Source organism: Postia placenta, assembly GCF_002117355.1.
Source record: "Postia placenta MAD-698-R-SB12 unplaced genomic scaffold POSPLAscaffold_19, whole genome shotgun sequence".
In the NCBI taxonomy this organism is placed as follows: domain Eukaryota; kingdom Fungi; phylum Basidiomycota; class Agaricomycetes; order Polyporales; family Adustoporiaceae; genus Rhodonia; species Rhodonia placenta.
The window spans coordinates 784536-809130 of NW_020169850.1; the positions used below are offsets into that span (position 1 = coordinate 784536).

General features: G+C 52.8%; 8 protein-coding genes and 1 non-coding gene across 9 annotated transcripts; 3 read left to right on the forward strand and 6 right to left on the reverse strand.

Annotated features, from left to right (window-relative positions):
* Positions 1-2713: 2713 nt before the first annotated feature.
* Positions 2714-3444, forward strand: POSPLADRAFT_1041779 (hypothetical protein). The gene is made up of 4 exons (XM_024477974.1): positions 2714-2859; positions 2912-3075; positions 3141-3201; positions 3255-3444. The coding sequence occupies exons 1-4, from the start codon at positions 2728-2730 to the stop codon at positions 3312-3314; spliced, it is 417 nt and encodes a 138-aa protein (XP_024334102.1). The 5' UTR covers positions 2714-2727; the 3' UTR covers positions 3315-3444.
* A 675-nt stretch (positions 3445-4119) lies between these two features.
* Positions 4120-5743, reverse strand: POSPLADRAFT_1061997 (hypothetical protein; the record flags this gene model as incomplete). The annotated part of the gene is made up of 6 exons (XM_024481466.1): positions 4120-4503; positions 4558-5193; positions 5271-5315; positions 5368-5431; positions 5489-5670; positions 5735-5743. The coding sequence occupies 6 exons, from the start codon at positions 5741-5743 to the stop codon at positions 4120-4122; spliced, it is 1320 nt and encodes a 439-aa protein (XP_024334103.1).
* Positions 5744-6739: 996 nt separating this feature from the next.
* POSPLADRAFT_1076435 (hypothetical protein) lies at positions 6740-10888 on the reverse strand (the record flags this gene model as incomplete). The annotated part of the gene is made up of 10 exons (XM_024482918.1): positions 6740-7013; positions 7068-7305; positions 7365-7598; positions 7655-7917; positions 7970-8141; positions 8194-8443; positions 8498-8560; positions 8617-9101; positions 10367-10484; positions 10833-10888. 10 exons carry the CDS (start codon positions 10886-10888, stop codon positions 6820-6822), a joined length of 2073 nt encoding a protein of 690 aa, XP_024334104.1. The 3' UTR covers positions 6740-6819.
* A 219-nt stretch (positions 10889-11107) lies between these two features.
* POSPLADRAFT_t160 lies at positions 11108-11215 on the reverse strand. Its single transcript has one exon. It is a non-coding gene; the product is annotated as a tRNA-Leu (tRNA).
* Positions 11216-11384: 169 nt separating this feature from the next.
* POSPLADRAFT_1157284 (hypothetical protein) lies at positions 11385-12848 on the forward strand (the record flags this gene model as incomplete). Its single annotated transcript, XM_024487161.1, has 3 exons — positions 11385-11460; positions 11510-11957; positions 12155-12848. 3 exons carry the CDS (start codon positions 11385-11387, stop codon positions 12846-12848), a joined length of 1218 nt encoding a protein of 405 aa, XP_024334105.1.
* A 184-nt stretch (positions 12849-13032) lies between these two features.
* Positions 13033-15536, reverse strand: POSPLADRAFT_1157321 (hypothetical protein; the record flags this gene model as incomplete). The annotated part of the gene is made up of 7 exons (XM_024487169.1): positions 13033-13123; positions 13173-13312; positions 13365-13821; positions 14513-14601; positions 14655-15064; positions 15384-15398; positions 15449-15536. 7 exons carry the CDS (start codon positions 15534-15536, stop codon positions 13033-13035), a joined length of 1290 nt encoding a protein of 429 aa, XP_024334106.1.
* A 95-nt stretch (positions 15537-15631) lies between these two features.
* On the reverse strand, positions 15632-16249 carry POSPLADRAFT_1157483 (hypothetical protein; the record flags this gene model as incomplete). Its single annotated transcript, XM_024487192.1, has 3 exons — positions 15632-15815; positions 15869-15918; positions 16091-16249. The coding sequence occupies 3 exons, from the start codon at positions 16247-16249 to the stop codon at positions 15632-15634; spliced, it is 393 nt and encodes a 130-aa protein (XP_024334107.1).
* Positions 16250-16394: 145 nt separating this feature from the next.
* POSPLADRAFT_1071786 (hypothetical protein) lies at positions 16395-17352 on the forward strand. The gene is made up of 5 exons (XM_024482467.1): positions 16395-16563; positions 16631-16760; positions 16817-16949; positions 17010-17045; positions 17099-17352. The coding sequence occupies exons 1-5, from the start codon at positions 16400-16402 to the stop codon at positions 17152-17154; spliced, it is 519 nt and encodes a 172-aa protein (XP_024334108.1). The 5' UTR covers positions 16395-16399; the 3' UTR covers positions 17155-17352.
* Positions 17353-17506: 154 nt separating this feature from the next.
* On the reverse strand, positions 17507-22082 carry POSPLADRAFT_1050317 (hypothetical protein; the record flags this gene model as incomplete). The annotated part of the gene is made up of 10 exons (XM_024479957.1): positions 17507-17784; positions 18081-18952; positions 19001-19253; positions 19308-19580; positions 19713-19777; positions 20079-20095; positions 20153-20206; positions 20488-21277; positions 21502-21751; positions 21806-22082. 10 exons carry the CDS (start codon positions 22080-22082, stop codon positions 17507-17509), a joined length of 3129 nt encoding a protein of 1042 aa, XP_024334109.1.
* Positions 22083-24595: the final 2513 nt, after the last annotated feature.

Sequence of the window (24595 nt, forward strand, 5' to 3'; positions counted from 1 at the left end):
CTCAGTTGGCACTCTACATATGTTGAAAAGTATGGTGCCCATCTCTATGAGGCTAGCGGCGGGGATGATATCGGCTCATAGTGGGATTTGTCGTCAGCCTTCATGTCAGCGTCCTGAATCATTCGGTAAATGAATATAGGTGTGACGCGGGTTTTATAGTGTGGTCAACTCCGAGAAGATGAGTGTCACTAGATTCAGTTGCTACGCTCAGACCGGTTTACCAAATCAAATACAGAATAGGTGGCAACCTGCGTGCGTTCACGTTATCGCTCACGCCAGAGCATCCACTGAGAGCTTGAAATCTCCGGGATTGTTTTCTTTAAGACGTACCGTACAAACCTATGTGATAAGCGCAGAATCATGGGTGCAACATATTGGAATTACCGCCGGCACCTACAGTAAGCGAGATCGTTGCAGCGACCATTACTACTCTTCTGCATGATGATCTGGTGTATGCGGCTTGAACGTCGGTGCAATAGTCTGGAAAAGTCCACATGAATCTAAGGCAAATTGAACGGGGTTTCAGAAGTACTTCAGAGATCGTGACTAGTATTGAACGTACTCACGTATCAAGTCCGCGTTCACATTGTCACGGTGACGTCCCAGCGACTGCATCTGCACCTGATGGTCAAAATCGGGGCGATGAGTGTATCGCACCTGCCTCTCGGACGCGACACGAGGAAAAATAAAGGGGGACGCATCACAGCATGACCATCAAGACGTACTTCAATGCCTGACACATAAATCAATCAGGAGCATCCTGCTTAGTCAGATAGCTAGCACCGGTCGCCCGTGCTACATGAACCAAGCAGTGCAAGCCGCCTTTGGGGCCAGTATGCTGCAGCCGGTATGGCGCGAACCAATAGGCTCCACGAATGCTTTAACGATCTCATATAAGTGCTTCCTTTGACTGATTTTTCCCAAGAACATCCGTGGGGCCCTGAGGGCCGAATGAACTTGAGGACCTGTAATCGACTTGGCCATTTGAGTGAAAGGAGACGTCAAGCGCTCGACGCCACCTTAGCGCGCCGTTGTGTCAGGAATAAGCGCTTTATCGCCTTCCTTCACCCACAGGTCTGTAGCTAGCTATGGACGGTAAATGGCGATTCGTCTGACTTCTACTGTACTGTCTATCTCTGTCCTCGCCATGTCTCTCTCGCTTCATTCAAGCTAGTGCAGTTTCAGTTCTCGCTAATTTTGACTGGACGAGCTTGTAATCTACAATATGCCATTACAAACGTTACAATGAGGGCAGGCTATCACTGGCTACGACAGTCTTCAACACAGGCACTAAAAGTTTAGGATGCTTTTTATATATGTATCTCCACGCCCGTCACATAAAGAGACTTCGCTCTCGGATAAGAAGCTCCGTGTACACCTTATAAACTTGCGTCAGCCCTTTTACATCGCCGTCCGGCGAAGGTCCTACCACAAATGTGGTCAGGAGCTCATCTAAGTGAGTGACTACTTATATGTCTCATTTTGTACTGAAAGTACAAACATTAACCTATGCCGTCCCGTCATGCCAATAACAAAAGAGGTCATCAATGTGCACAACATATTCAGAAACATATTTATGTATCGACGCTACCCCCTATCCATATCTTGATATAGCTCTTCAACCCATAGAAAAATGAGAAAGGCGCTGCCGTGGACCCCGGCTGCTGCACTTAAGTCGTTCACTGTTCACGGTCTGACAGCATTCCACGTAGATGAATCACCTCCGACATGAGATGTGAATGCTGGGCCCTGTAAACCAGTCACGGCGTGCCGGAAGAATGTGTGATTGCAGCATTGTTGAGTGCCGCTCACATCTCGACATTGCGCCTGATTCAGTGCTGCTTTCTATCACAGGCAGAGCGTGTTGGCGGACTAAGTTCAGTCTAGTATATCTGAGAAGTCTACGCTGATCACTAGCCGTTCCAGATTTTGCGCTCAAAGAAGCTGGACGCCGTCGCGATTTAGGAATGGCGAGCAGATGAATCCTATCCAAGTGGTTGGTTCTGGGTTCTTCTCAAGCACGGGTTTGATCTGAGCGCATTGCAGGATCCTCGAGGGATCATCCTGCACGTTGCAGGTAGAGGTCCTCGGTAGCCAGTATTCTGCCTCAGATCAGCTCTCCTGAATTATACATGTTGAGAGTTTGCTCACAGCAGAAACTTTCGTTCCTGTCCATAACAGATGGATGTATCGCACATGTATGCCATCGATCTTCTCGGGCTGGCGCACGGTGCCTCGACCGCTTGGGCACCGGACCTTGCATGACGTAGTCCACCGGTGGAAATGGTCATGGAGAATGAAGGCCTCGTCTAGACTACCACCTATTCTCAATCCGCTTTCAGGCACGTCTGGCCAGTCTCGACCACTACGCAGGACGCTAGTCGCTCTTTTACATTCACCAGGACGTCTGCAGCCAAAAGAAAAGCTGCGAATCTCCGTCCCGAGCTCATATGCAGACCACATGGGGCCAGAATGCGATAGCCAAGTTCTCCGCATTCAATATCCGCATTCAATATCAATATCAGATAGAAGAGGATCAGCTGTGCATACAGATTGTAGGAGGGCTTCTTTGATTGCTGTGTGGTGTCTTGAGCTTATCCAGCACGCTTCCATCCATTGCAGTCCAAGACGATCCATGCTGCTTTCAGAGAATATAAAACATCGTCCGACTGGCCGTATGAGCTCCCAGCACCACAAGCTCCTCACCAAGTTCTCCCATTGTTCATCATGCCGATTCCAACTGGTCGCTACATTATCCAGAACATTCGCAGCAAGAACCAGCTGCAGCTGCCTGACCCTAACGATGGCTCTCCTGTGCAAGCTACCTCCGAGGACCATACGGGGACTATCCCGCTGAGGGTAAGTCGGCGCTCTCACATCAACGTTACTCTCTGACACCTTGCGCACGCAGTGGAACATCGTACAGCTCGGTAACGGCAAGTACACCATCCAGAACCAGGACAACGCGTCGTACGCCAACTGTGGGCACCGCTCGTCGCCCGGCGACGAGGTCGTTGGTCGACGCAACGGCCAGCAATTCTCCATCCAAGAGACGAGGGTCAGGGGACAGTACACGTACGTTAGCTACCTCCAGGGATGGGTTGACGTGCAACTGATCTGCAATCGCTTTGATGTCCCAGTATCGCCCCATCTGACTCTCAGTTGTGCTGGAGCCTGCCAGACGATGAGCTCGACACCCCTGTAGGTGTCTTCCATAGGACGTCTGGTATAACATTGACGCGAACGCTGTACAGGTCGTCCTTGCGTCGTCCTTCACGGACTCTCGCAACCAGTGGCAGTTCATCAGGGCTTGAGGATGTTGAGACCTGTTGACATGTCGGAGTGTGCACGCCAGCGTATCTTCTGAGTATATACATGAAAGCCTCTCGCGTTACCTTTAAATGTTTAAATCCATTTGTCTCGGAAACATTTCGTCGCTGAGCATTCGACATAAGATACGATGAAATCACATCCTTGTAACACAATCTTGACTATGCATCAAGCCGTTTCGTAAGAAAACGTCCGGTCACGAGCTATGCAACATTAGACTTGTAATCTGTAATTGTGTCTGAGCTTGAGGCCAATATCGTCGAAGTCACACATGACTTGAAAGACTTCGGCCCGCTATTTTCCCATAAATGGCCATCTATATGTTGAGCTTCACGCTTCTATGTCGGTGATCTACCTATTCTGGCTGATGTCTAGTATCCCATACTCCAGGCGCCAGCTGGAGAGTCGAGCCCCCTTTCTTCCAAGCAACTTGTTATGACAATGCTCAGCGGAATGGTCACAGGACGTATGCTCTGCCCTGTTTCCATATGACGATACGATACGCATAAACCATCTCGGAGCCGTGGTGTATGTCTGTCACGGGAGACTTGTTGAAAAATAACGCAGTGCTCAAATCGGATTCTTAGCGGGTGAGCAAGAAAGTGGAAATGCAATGACTCCAGTGGTATATACAGGACGTGCGATGGATTATATCAGATCCAAAAGAGCCCCTCCTTTGGCGACACATATGTGCAGCCTACCAAGCATACACTAATAACAAAACCGACGAAGACGTCGTCACACGCACCTCGGACAAAGACAGATCGGAGGGACTCACCTGCATGCATATTAACGGCCAAGTTGGGCGAAATTCGCGTGATTTGCAAACGTTCGAAAACCTGCGTGGGATATAGTGGGATCGTCAGGTTGAGATGACCCTCGCGCCGGGTACCGTGCCCCGGAGGAAGGCATAGCAGGGCGCGGAAGGGTAGTGGAAGAGGGATGCATCCTTGGACTCGAGTCGTATTCGTACGAATGAGAAGGAATGTTGGTGCTATTGTGCCGTCCTATCGCTGTGTGGTCTGGTAGCGACGTGAGAGGCACATCGCCAGCGTCTACAAGCTCAGGAGCTGGCTCCCCCCACTGAGCAGTGCGACCAAGATTTGAGTTTGGATTCTTCGATTCCAGTGCTATATTCATGCCGCGCTGCGGCACAGTTGAAAAATTGGAGGTCTATGTTATTGTGGTCAGATACGCGAAGTGCAACATGTTGTTCTAGGATACTACCTGCGATGGCTGATTTGGTGATCTATCCGATGGATGTGGCCACGATGTTGTCTTCTGAGCGACGTAGCGGTCGTCAGGACTCTGTGTGTCATCCGCAAACTTGCCTTTGGCGGTCTTGCGTGCGTTGAATGAACTTCGCGCAGGGGCCGGGTATGACATGCCGCGCGTGAGCTCCGGTCCATCACGCCTGACGTCACGGGAGTAGTCGTCTGAGTCTTTAGACATGACAGGCGCGCTGAAAGAGGTGTTGCCCTTTCCTGTCAACGACGGAGACCGCCTTTGAGTTTCGAGAGCGCAATTCGACTCATTACTCGAGCTCCACATTGGACGTTGCTGGACGATCGGCTCACAATATGCTGAAACCTCAGTTCCAGGAGGTCGTCGTGAGTCAAATCCTGCGGACGGGGTCGGGTCCGTGGTCGAACGCCTTGGCGTGCCCGGACGGCTGTCCATGGGGCTTCCGGGAGTAGGTGACGAGGTAAAATCGTCAGCGCGATTGTCCTCTAAACCCCTATGCGCATGATGTCTCGGACCACGACCTTGAGGTGCTGGCTTGGATACGGAAGATTCCGTGCCGGCATCCAGCGTTCGAGTGTATGATTGATCGGTCGTATGGGACTCGGGAACACGGACAATCTAGGAGCGACACGTGTAATTTGTTGAACCATCAGCATGCTATAATGATGCAACAGGAAACATGGAGCTGAACTGACCTTCCATACATTCTGGGTCGCCTGTTTAAACTCTTGCAGATACACCTTTGAATCGAGTGAGGACGACGCGACAGGAAATAGCGAAACAAAACGTTACTGGAGTCTCGTCCTCTCCGGATGTGAGGCTCCAACAAAGACTCGTCCTAGAGGTCGCCCGTATCCTGCGATCAAGAATCAGCTTTTCCCCATTTCAATGTTGGTGAATTCGGCGAACGTACACATAGGTATCCTGCCCATGTTTTTCTGATACATCATCCACAATCCACCATGTTGAGGCTTCTGAGTTTGGAACTCGCCCGAAGATCTCCTTCTCTGCCTTGGGAGGAAATGTGGTGGTGACAATCTGAGAGTTGCTATCAGAAATTCTGTGGTAGCCTCCTTCCCCCGCTTTCAGCTCCCACTAATCACATCCAGAAGTGCGCACTGTTCAGTAAAGGATAGATGCCTATGAAGACAGGACAGACCTTTTCCATGTCAGCGACAGGGTCATCTGCTGCCGCTCTCATACAAGTCACTGGCGCGTCTTCATTCTTGTCGCTCTGAAGCCGTAGACGTGTCTTATAGGAATAGTTTACGATAGTGAACGTACCACTGAGTTGAACGTCGACCCCCATTGCAGTGAGACTGAGCGCGCCATAGCCTGCATATTGTTAGTTTTATACACAATATCGCAATAAGCACGAGGATGCAATGAGTTCTTGGTCAGCGTGCAACCCTAGCCAGAAGATCTGCCCATGTGTGGAGACGAGGCCCGTGCGCATGAGTACTGAGTACAACAGGCCCCCGCCTCGTTACGACGCGTACCGAATTCAATATGGAAGATCTACGGCTGTATGGCACCGGTCGGCAGTGACCTTCTGTGAAATTACCATGTTCGTCTCGGAGCTCAGGCAAACTTCCTAACATCCAATCATACACTATCTGACAGCACACAAAAGCCCAATAATTCCCCTTAGAATTGTAGAAGGGCGGGGAGATGGCCGAGATAGGGACGTAGTCCGAACCATTGTCTTCCTTCGACCTACATTCATTCAGTTTTGGCGAGTCGACAACACACCTGCAGCTTATCCGGGTCATCTTAATACTGTCACGTTGCTGATGGTGCAGAAAGCGTGTGGCCGCACATATTCCAAAGCTCTGCTAGTATCAAGGCTGATTCGGGTCGTTGAAAGACTGCAAGGAAGTAAAGTTCAAAGTACACCCTCACGAACTTACTTGCCTTCCTGGTTTGGTAGCCGCTCAGCCTCCGGCGCTTCTGCGTGTTTTCAAGCTGCTGTTAATCCAGAAGCGATAGGAAACAGCTGAAGCTCTATTTTGAGTACCGTCCGTAATGAACTGACATAGCTCCTAGTGGCACACTCTTCTGAGCGGGGTAAGCCACAAATTGTGAGTTCATGGCGGACCTGTTTGTGCTCTACTGACTAAGGTTCCTGCCCACTATGCGACTTACTCGGTCAACGATGACGACAACATTGATAAATCCTGGAGATAGCATTGGAAAAGCTCGAGACGTAGATGATGAGACTGTGTGCGCGGAACACTGATAATGTTACAACTTGGGCTTCTCCTCGCTCGCCTTCTTGGCCTCAGCAGCGGCAGCCCTCTCCATCATCTCCTTCGTCTCTGTGGCGGCCTCCGCCAGGTAGTGTTTGAGCTCCGCCGTTCTCCTCTTCAAACTGGTGATCGTCCAGCGAATATGGTCGTCGCCAATCGAGTACGACAGCCCATATCCGTCAGGCACGACTAGATAGAACATCAGCTTCACACAATTGTATTCGGAACATCCCCGTCACAGACCTTCTCCGTATCCCCACCCGTCAAGGACGGGTGAGGACAGATTGGACGTTGACAGCTCCCAGTGGTTCGTCTTGGAGAACGCCTCATCTGTATAGATCTGCGGTACCGGCTCCCCGTCGCGGAGCGTCTTCTTCAGACCGAACAAGTGCCGGTCGACGCCTTGCCCGTCAGCAGCCCACGCGGCATACTGCAGGTGGCGTGTCACAGCCTTGCGGAACAGGGCAGCCCGGTGCTCGTCCTGCGGCGAACATGAGAATCGAACTTCGCCGACGAGCGTCGAAGAACGAAGATCCGTACCGTCTCGTCAGGGTTCAGCATGGCTTCCGCCCACGCCTTGCTCTCGTTGCTTGCGCTGCGGATCGTCTCCGTGCGGCCCTGCTGGTACTTGCGCGTCTGCGCGCTCTCGTAGCAGACTCCTGGCCGGTTGTACATCTTGTGGAACGCGAGCTGCTTGACGAGCTGTGCCCATGCGTCAGGAGAGGACTTGGCCTTCTTGATATATTCCTTGCCGTAGCCCTCATAATGCAACACCTGCGGAACAAAGAGAGGTGAGGCAGTGATGCCTATGCAAGACGGTAGCGACATACGTGCATGTCGTGCTTGCCGACAAGCTCGTCGAAGTGGGACTCCGCTTGCTTAATGTACTGGTGCGTCTTGTCGTCGAGTGCGAACGTCAACTCGGTCGGGATCTCCAGGTTCTTAGCGGTGTCCACGGTGCGCTCGGGGCCCAAGTCGGCCTTGCCAGACGCGAGGGACGCGAGCATAAACTCGTTAAGCCGCAAGGTCGGTGTGCCGTCCATGCACGAGTGCTCGCCTAGGAAGCCGGACTTGCCGTTCTCGAAGACAATCACTGCATGATGGGAGTTGAGAGGCAGCAGGTAACGCGAGACTATGGGGCTCACATTGATGCTTGTCGTAGAACCGGTTTCGCCCGTCGCCCACCCAGCAGCCCCAGCCGGCGTCCTCGCGAGTGACGGGTGCAAAGTCGTCCAGGCAGACAATCAACATCGCCGATTCGATCGCTTCGAGAGACGCAGCGTTCTCCGGTGATGCGGCGAGCAGCGCATCGCGAGCCTGAATGTAGAGGTTAGATACCGCAACACTGCGCAGGTTTGCCCAGACGCACATCTGTCCACGTATCTCTGTTCTCGCTAGTGAGCGCCCCCACAGGAACAGCCTTCCACTGTCCCGCCATCGCGATCACCTTCTCGATCTGTGCCTCAAGCTCTGCTGCAGATAGCTCCCGGCCACTCTTGTCTGCCAGGGGAACCTTGAAGAACTTGTTCTTTCTGACGAACACAACGTGGTTGTGCGTCGTGGGATCGTACTTCCGCGCTTTGTCTGAGGGCTTCACTGGGTAACGACTCGAATGGAAACTAGAGGCATGTTTTGTTTATCAGAGGCACGCGAAAGATGGACTGTGAACATACAGCCATTCGTACGACTCCATAGCCAGAGGCATCCCCCGGATCTTCTCCGGCTCCAGCTGCTTGCTGCGAACACAGTATCGTCACTGAGTCGTCCTAGCACACAATCGCATAGTGCTTACCTCTCTACCAGATACCTGAACGGCAGCATCGCCTTGAGCAGCTGCGCCGCACGCTTCGCCTGACTCGGCCGCCGCCGGTCGTCCAGATGCACGTAGTAGTAGCTCACGTACACCACGACCGGGTCCCGGTAGCCCATGTATGCCGCATCGTTCCACCACTCTGACAGCCAGCTCTTGACGTTGGGGTCGCGCGCGCGCTCCTCGAGGCGCGCCTGCAGCACCTTTGACTGCTCCGAGTCGAGGAACGCCTTCGCCGCCGTGCGTGTCGCGGCAAATTGCGCGGGCGAGAGGTGCGGCTCCGCAGTCTCGAGGTACTTGGCGATCGTGGAGGAGAGCGGGGGCACGGGGAGCCGCGGCAGCGACGCCTCGTAGCGCAGCATAGGCCCGGCGGAGGGGTCTTCTGCGTACCCAGGAGGAGGCGCGTTTGAGCGTTTTGGAGCAGAAGACTTGAATGAGCGTGACTTCGACATGAGCACTCGAGATGGCTGTATATGACAGAGGTCAGCAGTCTCGCTTGGAAAAACTAGCACAAACAAAAATCAATTTGCCGTAGCTCCTCGACAAGGTATAATACGTTAAGGGGAGAGACATTGCAGAGAACTGCACCTTTGTCCACTGTAGCAGGAACGAGCGATTCATGAATGTATGAGTGAAGTAACCAGCAGCGAACGCAGCGGATAATAAGTGGTCTCAGTCGCAGTCTATTGCTGAACGCTCTGTAATACGGAAGGCCGAAGCCGGTCTCCCGTGTGAGAGCCGACATTTCCTTCTCTAAACTCCCATGACGGCGCAGCGATCAGTGAATCGCATAATAGCAGTGCCATTTGCGGTCAGGGATCAATAAAAAGTGTCTCCTCGTGGCTGGTCATCATAACCTCGTTACAGCAACACCAATATTGATAGACCTCCCCTCGCAAGGTATACACCTCGGCAAAGTGGAACAGAAGCTCGTGGCAGGAGCCGGCAGTGGGATAGACACGTCGACGAGCAGCCGATGGGCTACTGAGGATCGTGAGGTAAACGCTCGCTGTAAATCCCTCGTGCTCTCGCCGTCAGTGTCAGTAATGAACGATATATCCCTCCTCAGGAGGAATTTGTTGTATAACACATGTCTGACTCCATGACTCATGGTCAGATCAAGGAAGTAGAGAGCGACGATGTAGACCTCGACAATCAGACGAATATCGAGACATCGGCGTGAATCACATACTATATACGGCTGCCGTGAACAGCACTGAGATCTCTGAGGGATTAGGGCACGTCACCCCCGAGGTGACGAGCGCCGCTATGCTCCATGCCGCCTATCTGTACTTTTTGCGAGGGAGGTCTAGCAATATTGGTTTTGCTGTAAAGTCCTGGCACGGGTCTTATTCAGGTAAGAGACTGCGGTCGCGCCAATTGAAACGACTGATGCGTCGTACGTCGCAAGGACCTACAAGGCATTTCCTTGCGGTAATACAGCTCAACACGGAGTCTCTCAGAGACGAGATAAACGTAGACATTCCCGGCTCTTTTGTATGACCGGTTCCTGCGTAAAAGTGACGCGAAAGATGTGTAGAGAGTGCGGACATGCAGAGTTGCCCGAGATGAAGTAGTAGCGCATGGGGGCATCAAGATACCTTCGAGCTGTAGTGCGTAGAGATTTGGCAGTCAAAGAACCGCGCCTAGCACACTGCTTGAGCAGAACGAAGAAGAGAACGTGGCAAGAGGCCCGCAGCCTGTGGATCCACGTCATTAATGCCAGGCTCACCGCCTCCTCACTGACAAAGCTCGCTATGGTCGCCGGGCCCTGAGCAAGCGCCTCGTCCTCGACACCTGGCGCGACACTCTCCTCGACGAACTTGAGCTCCCGGACGACTGGATTAACACTAGGGGGGTTTTAGCGGGTATACGCTAGTTACGCGGAGTCCCACACTGTCCGGTCTATACCGGTCGTGCGTAATGACATTTCCTCCCGGACGAATGGGTGCAATCCCCATACGCTGGCTCGGCCTGCAGAGGCTAACCCATTGTTAGTTGTCTGCCCGCCTTATGCCCCTCCAAAAAAAACGAAGAAGAGAGAAAACATACCGATAAGAGATGATACCTCGCCGGGGACCCAGATGCGAGAGAGCACTTGCGTAACATCAACCAGGACGCGCCGTTATATAGCGATCGTCGGCTAGTAGTAGCGCTGAACTGGGTCGGGGATGGCAACACGCCGCTGCTGCACGTACGGCAGGTTGAATGTAGGAGCTTGAGTCTGAGGAAAGACAAGGTAGTCGGCCGGCATTATCGGTGCAGGGAACCCAGGTGGCGCGTGATTGCCGGACTGCTCATGATGCCCCGTGGGATGAACCCCGCACCCCGCAAGTCCCCGAGATTCCCCTAGCAGATTCATACCCATGCAAAGCTGGCCTTCCTGTAATCCCATCCAATTTTCCAACCTTCGCGACCAATCAAGCTCTAATGAGATGACGAAAAATAAATCCAATGAAATGAAAAACATATATGACAAGAGTGGGATTTGAACCCACGCCCTTTCGGACTGGATTATTTAAGTTCATCATGTGATAAACCCTCCTGATTCCAGCGCCTTAGACCGCTCGGCCATCTTGCCTCATAATCGGTGTATGTATGCCTGTCCTCGTGAACGGAACTTACGACACGTGACACTTTAAGGCACTTCTCACTTTGTTCGACGCGTCCCGAGACAAGCTCAGCTCCTCCACTGATCTCGGCCTCATTGTGCACACGTCGTATACTACAACTGATTCTTGTCGCAGGCCATGCTACACTCGCCATCCAAACGGCGATACTCCACAGAGGAGAAGAAGCAGTTGCTAGCTAACCTGGACCTAGAAGGTAAGCCGCATACCGTATACTGCCCTAATACGCTTCATAATCCCTGCAGTCGAGCACCGAACGCGCCAAATCGAGGAATGGCTTGCCGATACACTCGAGAACTTCCGGAGACACCAAGAAGGCCTCATTTTGCGCATGCCACGTCTCGTGCGTGAGATCACGCTGAGGGACTTTGCGAAGTACAATGGTAACGTACAAGAGTGCGTGAAAGGCCTTAAGCGTGAGGTCCTCGGCACGGAAGACAATGCCATCGACAAGGGGACGAGGAAGCGGAAATGGGTCGCCTCTCAGGACGCGTTTGAGAAAACAGAGGGCGGTGCGGTGGCAGGACCGAGTACATTGCGCGACGCAGAGTCTTCGAGAGGCGTGAAGAGTGGTTTGTACATGTTCATTCTTGATGATACCCCTCTCACATTGAACGCAGCCCGGACAATGATTGCTACGCCAAAGAAGAGACCCGGGCCTTCGAACGGCCAGGGTGCAGCACAAAGACCACGGTTCGCAATACCTAGGACACCTGGCACGGTAAGGCGGGCGTTCGTCCTACCTCGACCCTCTCCTCATGACTCGGATCTCCACAGATACGCACAATGCAGCGCATACCGTCAACAGGCATGATGTCACCCAGCCCGCACAAAGCAGCGATGAAGACCCCACTCTTCCCTCGGCCGCCCTCACGCCCGGCCTCTCCCAGCAAACTTGTGTCTCCGTCCAAACTCCCCCATGCTGCACATGCATCACGGCCCATCCGCCCGCCATCCTCGTCAATATTCAACCCATCGCTCCCTCCACAACCGCGCTGGCCCCGCAGGGACGAGAGCATGCTTAGCGTCAACGGCTCGCCCCTTGCGAACCCGTTCCAGATGGGGCTCAAGGGCTACCTGCGCACCGTCGCCGAAGATGGCGATGACTTCTCCGACAGTGACGGTAGCGGCTCGGAGCTGCCAATGCTCGGCAGCAAGTCTATAAGAAAGAAGAACAGCATCATCATTCACCCGTCTTCATCACATCCAGCGCCGTCATTAAACGGCCTACACTCACGGACAAATTCACAGTCCAGTACGCTGGGTCTCTCACATACGTCGCACGCCACACACTCTCGCTCGAATTCACACACAAGCACGAACGGGTTTATGCCAACCCGCAATACTCACCCGCCGAACGGCGCCACAGCGCCCAACACGACGCCGAAGAACCCTTTGCTGACACTGTCTGCGCTCGTGTCCGTGCCCACAAAGGATGGCCACGTCCTCGAGTTTGATCCTTTGCGGACATCTCCTGAGGAGCTGGACGCCCTAGATGGCATCACGGACAGCGCGAAGAAGCAGGCCAAGGAGGATATGTCGCGCCTAATACAGGCCGCAGTGGAGCGATGGAAGATCAGCTGAATGGACGTCGCTCGTGCTTTCTGTTCTGCCCCACTCTCTGCCTACTATGGTCCCCTGCACATCGTAGCATATGTCTCACTCGCTTTCCGCACCCGCTTTGACTGTGGCATTGTATCTCTGTGCATTATATTGTAGCATCATAGACCAGGACGTTCAAGTCTCATCTGCATTAGTGACGACCAAATCAATCTCCAAGCATCTCAATGCGTGCTACCCTGCAGATATTGTCCCCTCGATCGCGGATCTTGACAAGCCAGGAAGACCCAGTGTGGAGTCTGAGAAGCGGGGTAAGGCCAGCTCACGGATATCGAGTATAGTACACACCTCTCAGCCTGTTGCCAAAGCTCGAATAGTTGACGAACGGGGATCGCACCTACCGCATGACCTGTTCCTCGCGCAAGCGAGTAGTGGCCAGTTGTGACATACCCGATGATCGATTTTGGAGCGGGCAGCGACGTCGAGGACTGAGGACAGCAGTCGAATCAATGAACACACAAGCGAAGCAGGGTGACGGACCTGAGTGTCATCTTCCCCTTCGTCCAACAAGGAAGTGGCACCTTGCTGCCTCCTGGCTTCGGCATCGTGCCACTTCTTTGCCTCCGCGTCGTCGAGGGCGTAGATCATGGCCAGATCCTCCGGGTTCCCTCGCCCACAGAGAATGACTCTGACAGTGATGAGTGCGCTCTGCCACAACTCGTCTGTCCGCGTCCCGGTCTTCAATGGGTCTAGTCCGCGTTTGACGCGCGCCTGATTGATGAAATCCAGCAGTCCCGCACCGGGATTAAACATCGACGACAAGTTCTGCAACATCGCGGGCACACCCGCGCCCCGCAGGAGCCACGGCCGGACCTTTTTCTCCGCAGCTTGCTCGGTGGGTGGAACAGGTGTCTCCCTTTGTGCGCTGATGAAGTCCGTCTCTGGTGAGGGTGGCTCCTCGAGGCCTAGGACTACTTCCCAGTCGGCTTTCCAAGGACTGCGCGTGTCTAGCTTCTCGTAATTCACGCGTTTTGCGGGCGGCTTACGCTCCCAGGCACCTTCTTCCATCTCTTCCCGCACGTTTGCGTATTCATTATACGCGTCGGTACATGGATAGTCACGAGGAAAGTTTGCACAGCCACCCTCGAAGGACTGCGTATGACGCTCACGCTGGCCACCAACACGAGTACCTGTATGCGTCAAAGAGGACAAGAAGGTCATCGCCCAGCCAGCCGGGATGACGAGAGTCCACCCGTGCAGGGACGGAGAGCCGCTAGTGTGAGTAGATGAGGACACTATCGATGAGGAAGCGCTCTCAATTGAGCGCTGGATCAAGAGAACGGGGATTGTGTTGTCTTTAGCAGTCGGCTGCAGCTTCGTACCAGGCACCAGGTTCTACTCGTCACGCACTCAAAAACAGGTGACTCAGCAAACTTAATGAACGTATACACACTTGAGATCTGCGTTGGTCTATGTCCTTCTTCTTGTAGACAGGCTTGTGCAGCTTGTTCCGAACGCTGTCCTCCCATATCTCACTCTGAGCAAGTGCAGCAGTTGGAAACACAGGTGTTGACGATATGGATGGGCCCTCTGATTGTAAATCGACTTTGGTGTTCTTCGGAGGAAAACTGGAGCAAGGATATAATGCAGTGTGAGCGCAATTTTACGGGAATGAAATGGTGACATACTCCAAACGGGGATCCTGTACGGTGAATCCAATCACCATTCCGCGAGGCAGCGATCCTGTAGTTTGGACCTGATCTAACGCTTGCCAGAACTACTCCGAAAGTGTGAGTGCTTGTCCGGCCTCAAATACTGAAAGCTGCATACCTTGTTGAAGTCGCCTCGCCACTTGTGCTGCACCGGTTTCAGAGCCCCCTTGATGACCTGGCTTGACTTGGGACCCATGATCTCGAACACGTTGACACCTCCGCGCAAATCGGCGATGTCAACCTTACACTCGGGACGCCCAGTAATTTTCCCCAGCGTGTCGAGAGCAAACGATGCGGCTGTACGCAGCGCTACATGCACTTCCGACGTTACAGCAGGGTGTACGCGGATCCACACTGTGCGGTTAGGAGGCCACTTCGAGTCCACATTCTGGTCGGATGCTTTTTTCTTGCCCTTGCGCTTCCGTTTGCTCGTCGCTTCTTCGGATGCAGGCTGTGCCGCGTCGGATGGCTTTTGGAAGAGCGATCCAACCGGGTCTTCGTTGAAAGGACACGTCGGTCTCCAAAGAACTGTGGCCGGTGCAATCAGATTGAAGGGATAGGTTCCATATCTGTAAATGTGGGTATCGCATGCCCGGGCTCCAGACAAGGATCTGATTGGCATGATTAGGGCAACGTTATCTGAAACTAGGAGTGACAACACCTCTTCGCCCCAACACTTGGGCCCTGGCAATCACAGCAGCTGTCTAAGACTGCTCGAATAATATCTTCTGGGCCCTTCAGTTCAATCAGTGCAAAGTAAGATGCATCATGCAATATAGACCCGTGAACTGAGGCACGATGTGACGGTCGGAATGACTTCTCGGTAGGTTCAATAGCCTGTACTCACTGCGGGTCAGAATATCTATTCGGCCAGATTTAGGTGCATTCTCACCAATCGATAGCCCCATATACTTTCCATTTTCATCCGTTTTGCATGCCATATATGCGTCTCCAACCATGTCTTGTCGCCTAGATCGAATATTTGTCCAAGCCAGGTCATGATTATGACAAACTGGAAGCTCACGTTGGCGTTTCAACAGTTGTTCAGTGCGCTTGATGCGCTTTCCCTTTCCTTGCTGTGGCTTTTTATGCTTCTTATGGACAGAGTCCATCTGCCGCCATATACTCAGTACGTAGATAGCACGCATATTGACAAGTCATTACTTCAGCGCGAGCCTTGTCTCGTAGTCGTAAAGGCACGCGACGAACATCGTGGCTAGCAGCTCTGCGGCGCAGGTGTCGGGGGAGTTGTTGCCAAGCCCTTTGAGTCGAATTTGATCTGAACGAGACTATGAGTACAAGTGGTATTAAATTGAGACATGTGGCACGGACCGTGCACTCTGCATTGCGTCATGCATTGCCTTCATCTCAAAAGCGCGAGCCTAACAGAGACAGTACTTCAGAACACATAAAGCAAGTATGCTTAGTTTAACAAACCTCCGCGAATCGCTCTACGTCAAGTGAGCCTGGAAGACCTTGCATGCCTGTGCATTACCGTTGGCGACCCACTTATTGATAGCATAGGAACGGTGGCTACTCACTGTCGAAGCGTACCGATTTCGATGGGCCAGCCACTGGGTTGCTTCCGCTCGTTGAACTAGACGCAGTCGGTTGTACGGCGATCGTGCGCGCGATGGCGGTCTTTTGCTTCTTCCTCTCTCGCGCGGTAGGCTCGTCGCCAGCATCGCTATTATCCTTACGTTTGGGCGGCATAGTCCTCAGTCTTCAGCAGCCGTCAAGACAAGAATCCGAAGTGATCAATGAACAGAACAAGACCAGACTCGGAGGACACGCGCGACGCGACTGCCAAAACGGGACGACGCGTTTCGGGAGCACACGGCCCACACAACGTTCTGCACAACCATGGCCTCCCTCCTTCGCCTCGGCCTCACTACCGCGCGTCCCGCCGCCGCCTGCGTCGCCCGACGTTCGCTGGCGACCACTCCTATCGCCCGCGAGGCCGCCCCCACCCCGAACCTCGGAACCGTACCTCCTCCCAAGAAACCCATCGGTGCTTTCCGTGGCGGGTGCGTGGGCAGCAGCGCAGCTTGACTCGACCGTTCCGATGCTTACAGATGCCCGCGGCTGCGGCAGTGTTGTGGGTTTCCTCTTTGGCTTCTCGCTTGCGTCGTCACTGGCTGCATACCACCTGCTAGAGGAGTATAAGCTCGCGTCTGCTGCGCTGCAGGCCAGCGTCGAGGAACTGCAGATTAGCACCGAAAAGGTCATAATCTGATTCTGTTCACTATGGGTTGCATCGCTAAGAGGGGTTTTGCTCAGGTCTCCGCGCACGTCAGGCGAATAGAGGCTGTTGAGAAGGACCTGAAGGCGCTCAGCGAGACCGCGGCCTCGAAGGAGGACGTCTCGCGGGTACGAGCTGAGATGAAGAGACTTTATGACGGGCTACACATTGGTGCGTGGACTGGCATGGTGACCCTGCGCACCCGTTGTACTGACGAAATATTTCAATCAGAATTCCTCGACCTCAGGTCGCATGTCTGGGGAGTCCGTGCGTACCGCCGTGTTGTGTATAATGTCGTGTTCCTTACAGCGATCTTGCAGAACAAGACGTGCACTCGCTTTCAAAGAAGCAGTCAAGTTCTGTCAAGCTGGTTTAGATTGATACCTGACTCGATATTGCTCATATGTCGGTCTCGATGTCCCTGCGTCCATAATATTCTAGGAGAAACGGCTAACGATTGACGTCTCACGGAACAGCTCCACTGCCGTATCGTTCTGTTGCAGATGCTAAGAGACGGTAATACGCGGGCCACGTCATTGTATGGTAGAAGTCCATTCAAGCGAGCAGGATGCGCTTTTGGCGTAGTATGATCCGCGACAACATGAAGCTTGTGTTGAGTGATCTTTTCGTATTCTTCGGTGCTCAAAACGTGTGCAGTGTCCGCCTGCACATTATTGCTCTCCAAATCTGCAAAACTCTGGGGTTCTGTCAACAGCTCTCATGTACCACTATTGAACCGTTCCGGCTCCCATGCCTTCGTCCACGCAGATCGTAAACTGCTGCACTTTGTAGGCCTGGACATACGTGCTGCTGGTTGTGCCTTCAGGGCGCAGCCATGCTCGTGTGCACACCCAGACAGCCTCTACGTATGCTTTACTCTCGCAGTGTTGCCAGTGATGGGTGTTCACCCCTGTGTCTTGCGTGTATATCATACCTGCTTCTGACGGGACCAGTGTACTGGCTATAAGAACTGCGGTGGAGTTCCCCGTGCTACGAGGCTTTTGCCCTGACGGATGACCAAACCATGTTTGAGGTCCCATACGATTGACATGGTCCTGCATTGTCATTGTGTCGCGTAATCATTAGTGATGGATGGATCCCCCCATAGTAGGTTCGTTGGTTTTCCGATCGCAGATCGTCTTTTTATCATACTTTCAACACGGACTGTCCACTTCTAACCTGCACGCAATGCCTCCACCTGGCAACCAACGGTATGCGGTATTTCAGTCACGCACCAGACGTCGCTGGGATCGGGTTCCTCGACTCATACACTAGTGGTAGCATCGCATTCGTCGCTGCTACTTGTGCCTTCATTCTCCCAAATTCCATCCTCAGTGACCTTCGACGTTGCATCTCCGTCAACTGCAGCTTCTTGGGTTGCAGCATCGTCCAGAGACGACTCTACACGCATTGACATCGCATCGCGATATGCGGAAGCCTGCTGACGGAGCAGATCCGCCATTTCTTGCTCAAGGCGGTTGAGCTCTTCTTGCATCCGCGCCTTCTCCGTGATGCCAGTCTGCGCGTCGTGGTCAACGTCCGCGGCGGTTCCAACGATGGCAGTGGTTCGCATTCGCGGCAGGCGTGAGGACGATGGAGTGAAGCGAAGAAGAGGATTGGACTTCTCATCAGTAAATTCTCCCTGACGCCAAGAGGGAGGTTGATCTTGATTATGACTTGAAGCGGTAGAACCTGCAGTGTAGATCTTCGCCATGTGGTTGGCCCATGCCGATTGGGAACGGCGACGGCGACAATAGCAGAAGTATAGAACGGCAACTGCGACGACGACCGCAAACCCACCGACAACACCGCCCACGATGGCTCCGATATGCGCCCTCGAACCGTGCGACGGTGTGGAGGAACCAGCAGAGACTTGGCCGGAATCCGCAATAGTAGATGAAGGGTAGTATGTGCCCGACGTAGCCGTTGTGGTCGTGCTGCTAGACTCGTCGCTTGACGTCGGCGTGAAGTCTACGCGACTGGTTGGGTTCCCACTAGAATGACTTTGGATTACCGCGGAGTTTATGCTGCTAGTAGGGGGCTCGCTCGTGGGTGCGGTGGTCTCAGTGGAAGTAACGACCTGACTCGCCGAACCTGTTGCAGCGGTACTGGTGCCAACACTAGTAATGCTGATACTTGTATTCGTATTGGAGGGCGTCTCGACATCCTCATACCTATCTAAGTATGAGGAGGAGCTTCTGATATGTGACGTCAAAACTTACATGTACATTGCGTAGTCAAATGCTATATAGCTCGGGTTCACATCGTACTGTGGAGTTATAACAAGCGTATGCTGGGTGTTCGGTAGTCCCATCTTGCTGTATACCGTGATATTGTACAATATATCAGGGCCCGTCCCTGGACTTGTATACGTTCCGTCCGCTTTGCCGTCCAACGCAAAACTGATATTGACGAAAGTAGTGACCCACTCCGAGATGTATCCTGGCATGGGGCAGAATACCCAGATTGCGGTGCCTTCATACTAGGATCAGTACTCAATGCCTGCGGTGACAAAACCTAAACACTGACCGGTAAAGGTGAGAGTAACGTCGTGCGGTTCCGGGTCGCCTGGATGTGCGGTAGCATCGTGCCACGATCGGTCGAAAACGAGCTCGGGGTTTGGCTGGACCATGCAGCCCGGGCAGGTGGGGCCATAGTTCCATACATTACCATAAACAGGTACCACTCCCGTCACTGAGTCCCCGTAGTGGTCGTCGATGGTCCGGATGGTTTGGGAGGCAAGGAATCGGGGCAGAAAAAGAAGGACAATGACTGGGATGAGGCGGGGTGAAAAACCCATCCCTGTGTAGTTCAGAGCAAATAATGAGAGGCTGAAAGGATTGCGTCCGTAGAACGTGGGGGAAGAAATCTGTCTATGAGGAGCGCGCCGTGGCTCTCTTGCTAACTGCCATTTCATTTGTTCCTACAACTGACTGAGGAACACATCCTGATAGAAGGGGAGCTTCCGGACCTCATTATCGCTTGAGAATAAGTTAGAACTGCGATGCAATCAATGTTGAAGACTGACATGTCAACTATGATTGATGACGCAAAAGATACGGGATGTTTCCAGACCCGAAGAGCGACGAGGGAAAATATCGACCGTGTTTGTTGGATTATGGTAACTGCATTGACCAGGGTGTTTCACCTTCGCCGGACCTGATAGATAAAGAAGCTATTTGTATTGAGTAAGAACCTCCGGAGTCGCCATAGTGGGCTGATTTGACCTGTCTACTTGGTCAAGAACACGTCAAAATCATTCAGCCGAGTCAAGGAAGACGTGTTGGCTGTATAGCTTACTGAAATCTTTTCGATGTCTATGGCAGTTGCTTGAGATGATGGCGGTGCTGCGGGATTCCTCTTTGATTTCTCACTTGCATCGATAGATCTATGATGCAAAGCATTTGCTGGCACAAGCTTTCCCAATTCTGTCAGCGCAGCAGAATCGTTCAAATCAGCGAAATGGACTGCTCTTGTGGAACGGGATCATGCCTGATCTGGTATTCAGCTCAAGGACCTTCTGTATTCGGGTGTAGTGCCACTACCGTATGCTGTATAGACAAGTCAGCGACGCCAGTTGCACAACATGGATTCTATCTATGGAGGGGAATAAATAATCGCTACGACATCATTCTTGCCTTGGCTCGTATGCTGGTGGTGGCTCTGCGTTTGCTGCTGTTATCTCCAGCCTCATTCTCTCCAATTCCACCTGTAAAAGCTCTATCTGCCTCCTCAACGCTGCGTCGCCTTGCCCTGCCACCTCCTGAGGCGCAATGGCTTCTGAAGGTACATCGGCTCTCGCCACCGCCGCAGTGGGTTCTGGAGGAGCTGCACCCTGATGGAGCAGGTGCTCGAGGCGGGTCAGCTCTTCTTCCATCAGCGTGGCCTTTGTGATATCGGTCCGTGAGTCGTCGTGATCAGTTGCACCGCTTGTGCCCCTTCGTCGAGATGATTGTGCGACCGTGTCGCTGAGATCTACACTGGGCTCGACGCCGATAGAAGTCCCCGTTAGTGATAAGGGTGAGAGTGATAAGGTAGATCTAGAGCGCAGCAATGGCTTGGGCTCCTCGTCGCTGAATGACACACGACGTCCTGTCATGGGCTGATCTTGGTATGTGTCGAAAGAAGGTGTGATGGGTGGGGAGAGCTCCTCTATACGTCTCAGCTGGGTTTGCCGGAGAAGCCGACGACGAAGCCGGCGGCGGCGGCAGAAGTAGAATACAGCGGCAGCGATGATAATTAGAAGACCACCGACTGTAGCACCTATAATGATCCCAATGGACGGCTGAGGCGAAGGCGATGTCGACAAGGAGCCACCAGGAGTGACAGTAGAGCTGTGTGGGGTCTTTGAGGTTGCACTGCTGGTAACGCCCGAGCTCGCGGTAGATTTCACGCGGTCGGGAGAGCCAGAAGTAACCGTAGGGCTCCTACTTGTGCTAGTGAACACAGAGGTCTCAGTGGTAGTGACAGTATGACCCCTTGAGTCTGTTGTGATTACCCTACTAGAGACTGTAGAAGTAATCAGAAAGGGACTAGAAGTTGAGGCCGAAGACGAGCTGGTCGGGCTTTGACTTTCAGTTGTAGTTGGAGAGGTTTCAGGGGGAGAAGTTGTAGGGGGAGAAGGTGCAGGGGAAGAAGTTGTGGGGGGAGAGGGTGTATCGTCATCCTCGTACCTATGGAAGTATCAGCAGAGTATCAAGGCCCGATTATGGGTAAACCTCACGTGTACATTGCGTAGTCAAACGCTATATAGCTCGCGTTCACGTAGTACTGTGGAGTTATAACAAGCGTATGTTGGGTGTTCGGTAGTCCGGTTTTGCTGTATACCGTGACATTGTACAACATATCAGGGCCCGTTCCTGGACTTGTAAATGTTCCGTCTACTTGACCATCCAACGCAAAGCTGATATTGACGAAGGTAGTGATCCACTCGATATATCCTGGCAGGGGGCAAAATACCCAGATTGCGGTGCCTTCACGCTAGGATCAGTACTCAATCTCTGCGGTAACAAAAACCAAGTACTGACCGGTAAAGGTGAGGGTGACAGTCTGCGGTTCTGATTGGCCTGGATGTGCGGTAGCATCGTGCCACGATTGGTCGAAAACGAGCTCGGGGTTTGGCTGGACCCTGCAGCCTGGGCAGCTGGGGCCATAGTTCCATGAACTAGCATAGATAGGTACAACCCCCGTCACTGAGTCCCCATAATGATCATCGATGGTACGGTTGGTTTGGGTGGCGAGGTTGCGTCGGGATAGAAGGAGAGGAAGCAGCGCGCACAAGAGAAGACGAGGTGAGAACCCCATTCTTATTCAGCGCGTTAAAAAATGAACGGGGAGTTTATGAACAGGATCATGAAAGAGTGCTGGAGGGAAAGGATTGCGTCTCGCGAGCATGGGAAGGCCCTGGAGGGAGAGGAGGAAGAGCCTACTCGGTGAGCGACGAACCAAGGCATCCTGCTGCCTGCAACGGAAGCGTGTGTGAGATCAGGCGGTCGAGATGGCTATGCATATGTTTAACAGTCACCTCGGTGTTCTGTCAATTTGATGTTCCATTCATACCAGAGACCTACCATCTTAATCTGATAGATGCGTCCTAAGAAGGATTCAAAGGACATCCTTCTTGAGTGGATTTAAAAGTGGAGTTGAAAAATGAAACAAAGGGACATCCTTGGACCTTACGAGCGAAGGACAAGAGTAGTCAAGCGTGACCGAGTTCGTATCATGACATTCGCGGTGGAGGGTGTATGGTTAGAAGCGTTTGGTCTGCATTCGGTATCTATGTTTCACCTCAAGTACTTAAGTAATGCGATCAAGATCTGTTCCTCGATCAGAGACCGCCACTTGCCTTCTAAGATGAGATCGGACTTGTGTAACTAAGCGACTCATTTTAAATCATCGACGGATATCCATGATGTCAACACTTAGATGTCGATGAACCCTAGTTGCAGGGACCAGACCGATCAGAAATCGCGACATTGCAGTTGCAAGGCTATCTCACCTTTAAACTGCTCAATCCGTGCGCTCGCATCCCCACGTCGCGCTACAGAAGCCAGTTGGAGTTCGCAGGGACGGGCAATGATTAATGAAGAGCGATAGAGCAAATTGCTGTGAAGCTGGAGGATCACCGAAGGACAGTGATAATTTGGGCTAGACCAATACCATCGTAAGCATGTCGACAACGTGGTGCCAAGGCATATATGGAGACACTCAAGCTATCTGAGCGCAAGGAAAGGACTCGTATAACTCATGCTCGTGAGCCGGTCCGGTCGTATGAAACTTATAATTTATATTGATTCGGATGAAGGCTTGCCGCAAGCAGGCTGAGAAGTGTGAGCTCAATGTCTCTATCAAGCGCAGTTCCGTATGCTAATCCCTCTTCCGTCGTGATTTTGATAGACTTAGGAGAGCGCGACCCAATAGTATGCATCACGTCGATGGATAATTGCTGATCCGCGTCTGTAACGGTAAGGTCACGCAGCGTGTGGAAGCCGGTCAAGGGCCCTACATCTTGCCTCCATACATGGTCAGAGTGCTCCCTGCGACGTAGTTGTACCGGCTTGGATCCTTCTCTAGTAGACCTGGCCTCAAAGGTAAAAAGGACCGGATGCTTGCTTCTGGGAGGAAGCCGGATAGGACAAGATGTGGTGCTGCGTTTCCTTGGTAGCGAAGGAATTGTACACGACGAGCATACGACTTGAATCGCATTCATAGACTACACATATCATCTGCGTCAGAATCGTGTCAGCCAGATGGCTCATAACACAGTCTCAGTGGGAACATACCCAACAGCTTTCCTGCATAGAGGACGAGGAGACCATGCGGAAATATTCTCGAAGAACGCTGAGAGGGAGTAACAGCCTTGTCCACAGGGCATTCAATGCATACTCAGAGAATGCTCTACAAACCCGCGGGTGCCAGGTTTACCAGCTTCGGCTGTACATTTACTTTTGTAGGAGGATAGAGGTTCTCGAAGACTATCCTCGTGATCTAACCGTTCTGGAAGAGTTGGCACGCAGTCTGTGTGTCAGCCTACGATCGGCTCGCAGAGATTTGTGCCATATACTGCACGGTTTCAAGTAGTATCTAGAATCTCACCTTTGTAGAAGACTATACTTCTAATCCGGTACAGCATGAACACGACCGCATACGAACGCTGCTTCTAAGATTGGATTCTATGTTCAGACGGAATTCCAGCACGAAATCCAACCAATCTCCTTGCGGAATTCCGGACATTTTTGCCTAAATCAGGCCGCAGCCTGATTTCTTCCGGACATATCAGCCCGAAAATCGGAGATTTCTGCCGTACAAATCGACCAACTTTTGAGAAATTGGGATCAGGGTTCCCCCCCTATATTCGGGGGTCCTGTCAGCCCTTGGACAGTGTCCCAGCGCCTATCTGTATCGCAAGTGACCATTGCTATGACTTGTCCCTATTGTAACAGAGGCTCCCTAGACCGCCTCGGCACCGCCCCAAGCATCTCCGTGCTTGCTCCCAACCATTGGCAAAGTGCCGTGCTGTGACCGGCTCAAATACTCGAGCCCGCAGCTTCCCGAGTTCTCACTGTTGCTGTTTCGATCGGACCTACACTAGTATAAAGCGCGCCCGACGAGATCGACTGGCTTTCCGATGGACCTGCGGCCAGACAGCCCCCTCATGACCATGTCCAACTCGTTTCTACATGATGGCATGCTGCGGCTCTCGATACCAGGACCGAGCAGGGACCCGTCGTACTACATTGCGGATGGGAACACGGTGTTGTTGGTCGACAACACACTGTTCAGGGTGCGTGCTGGCTACTGCACCTGTGCCACGGGAG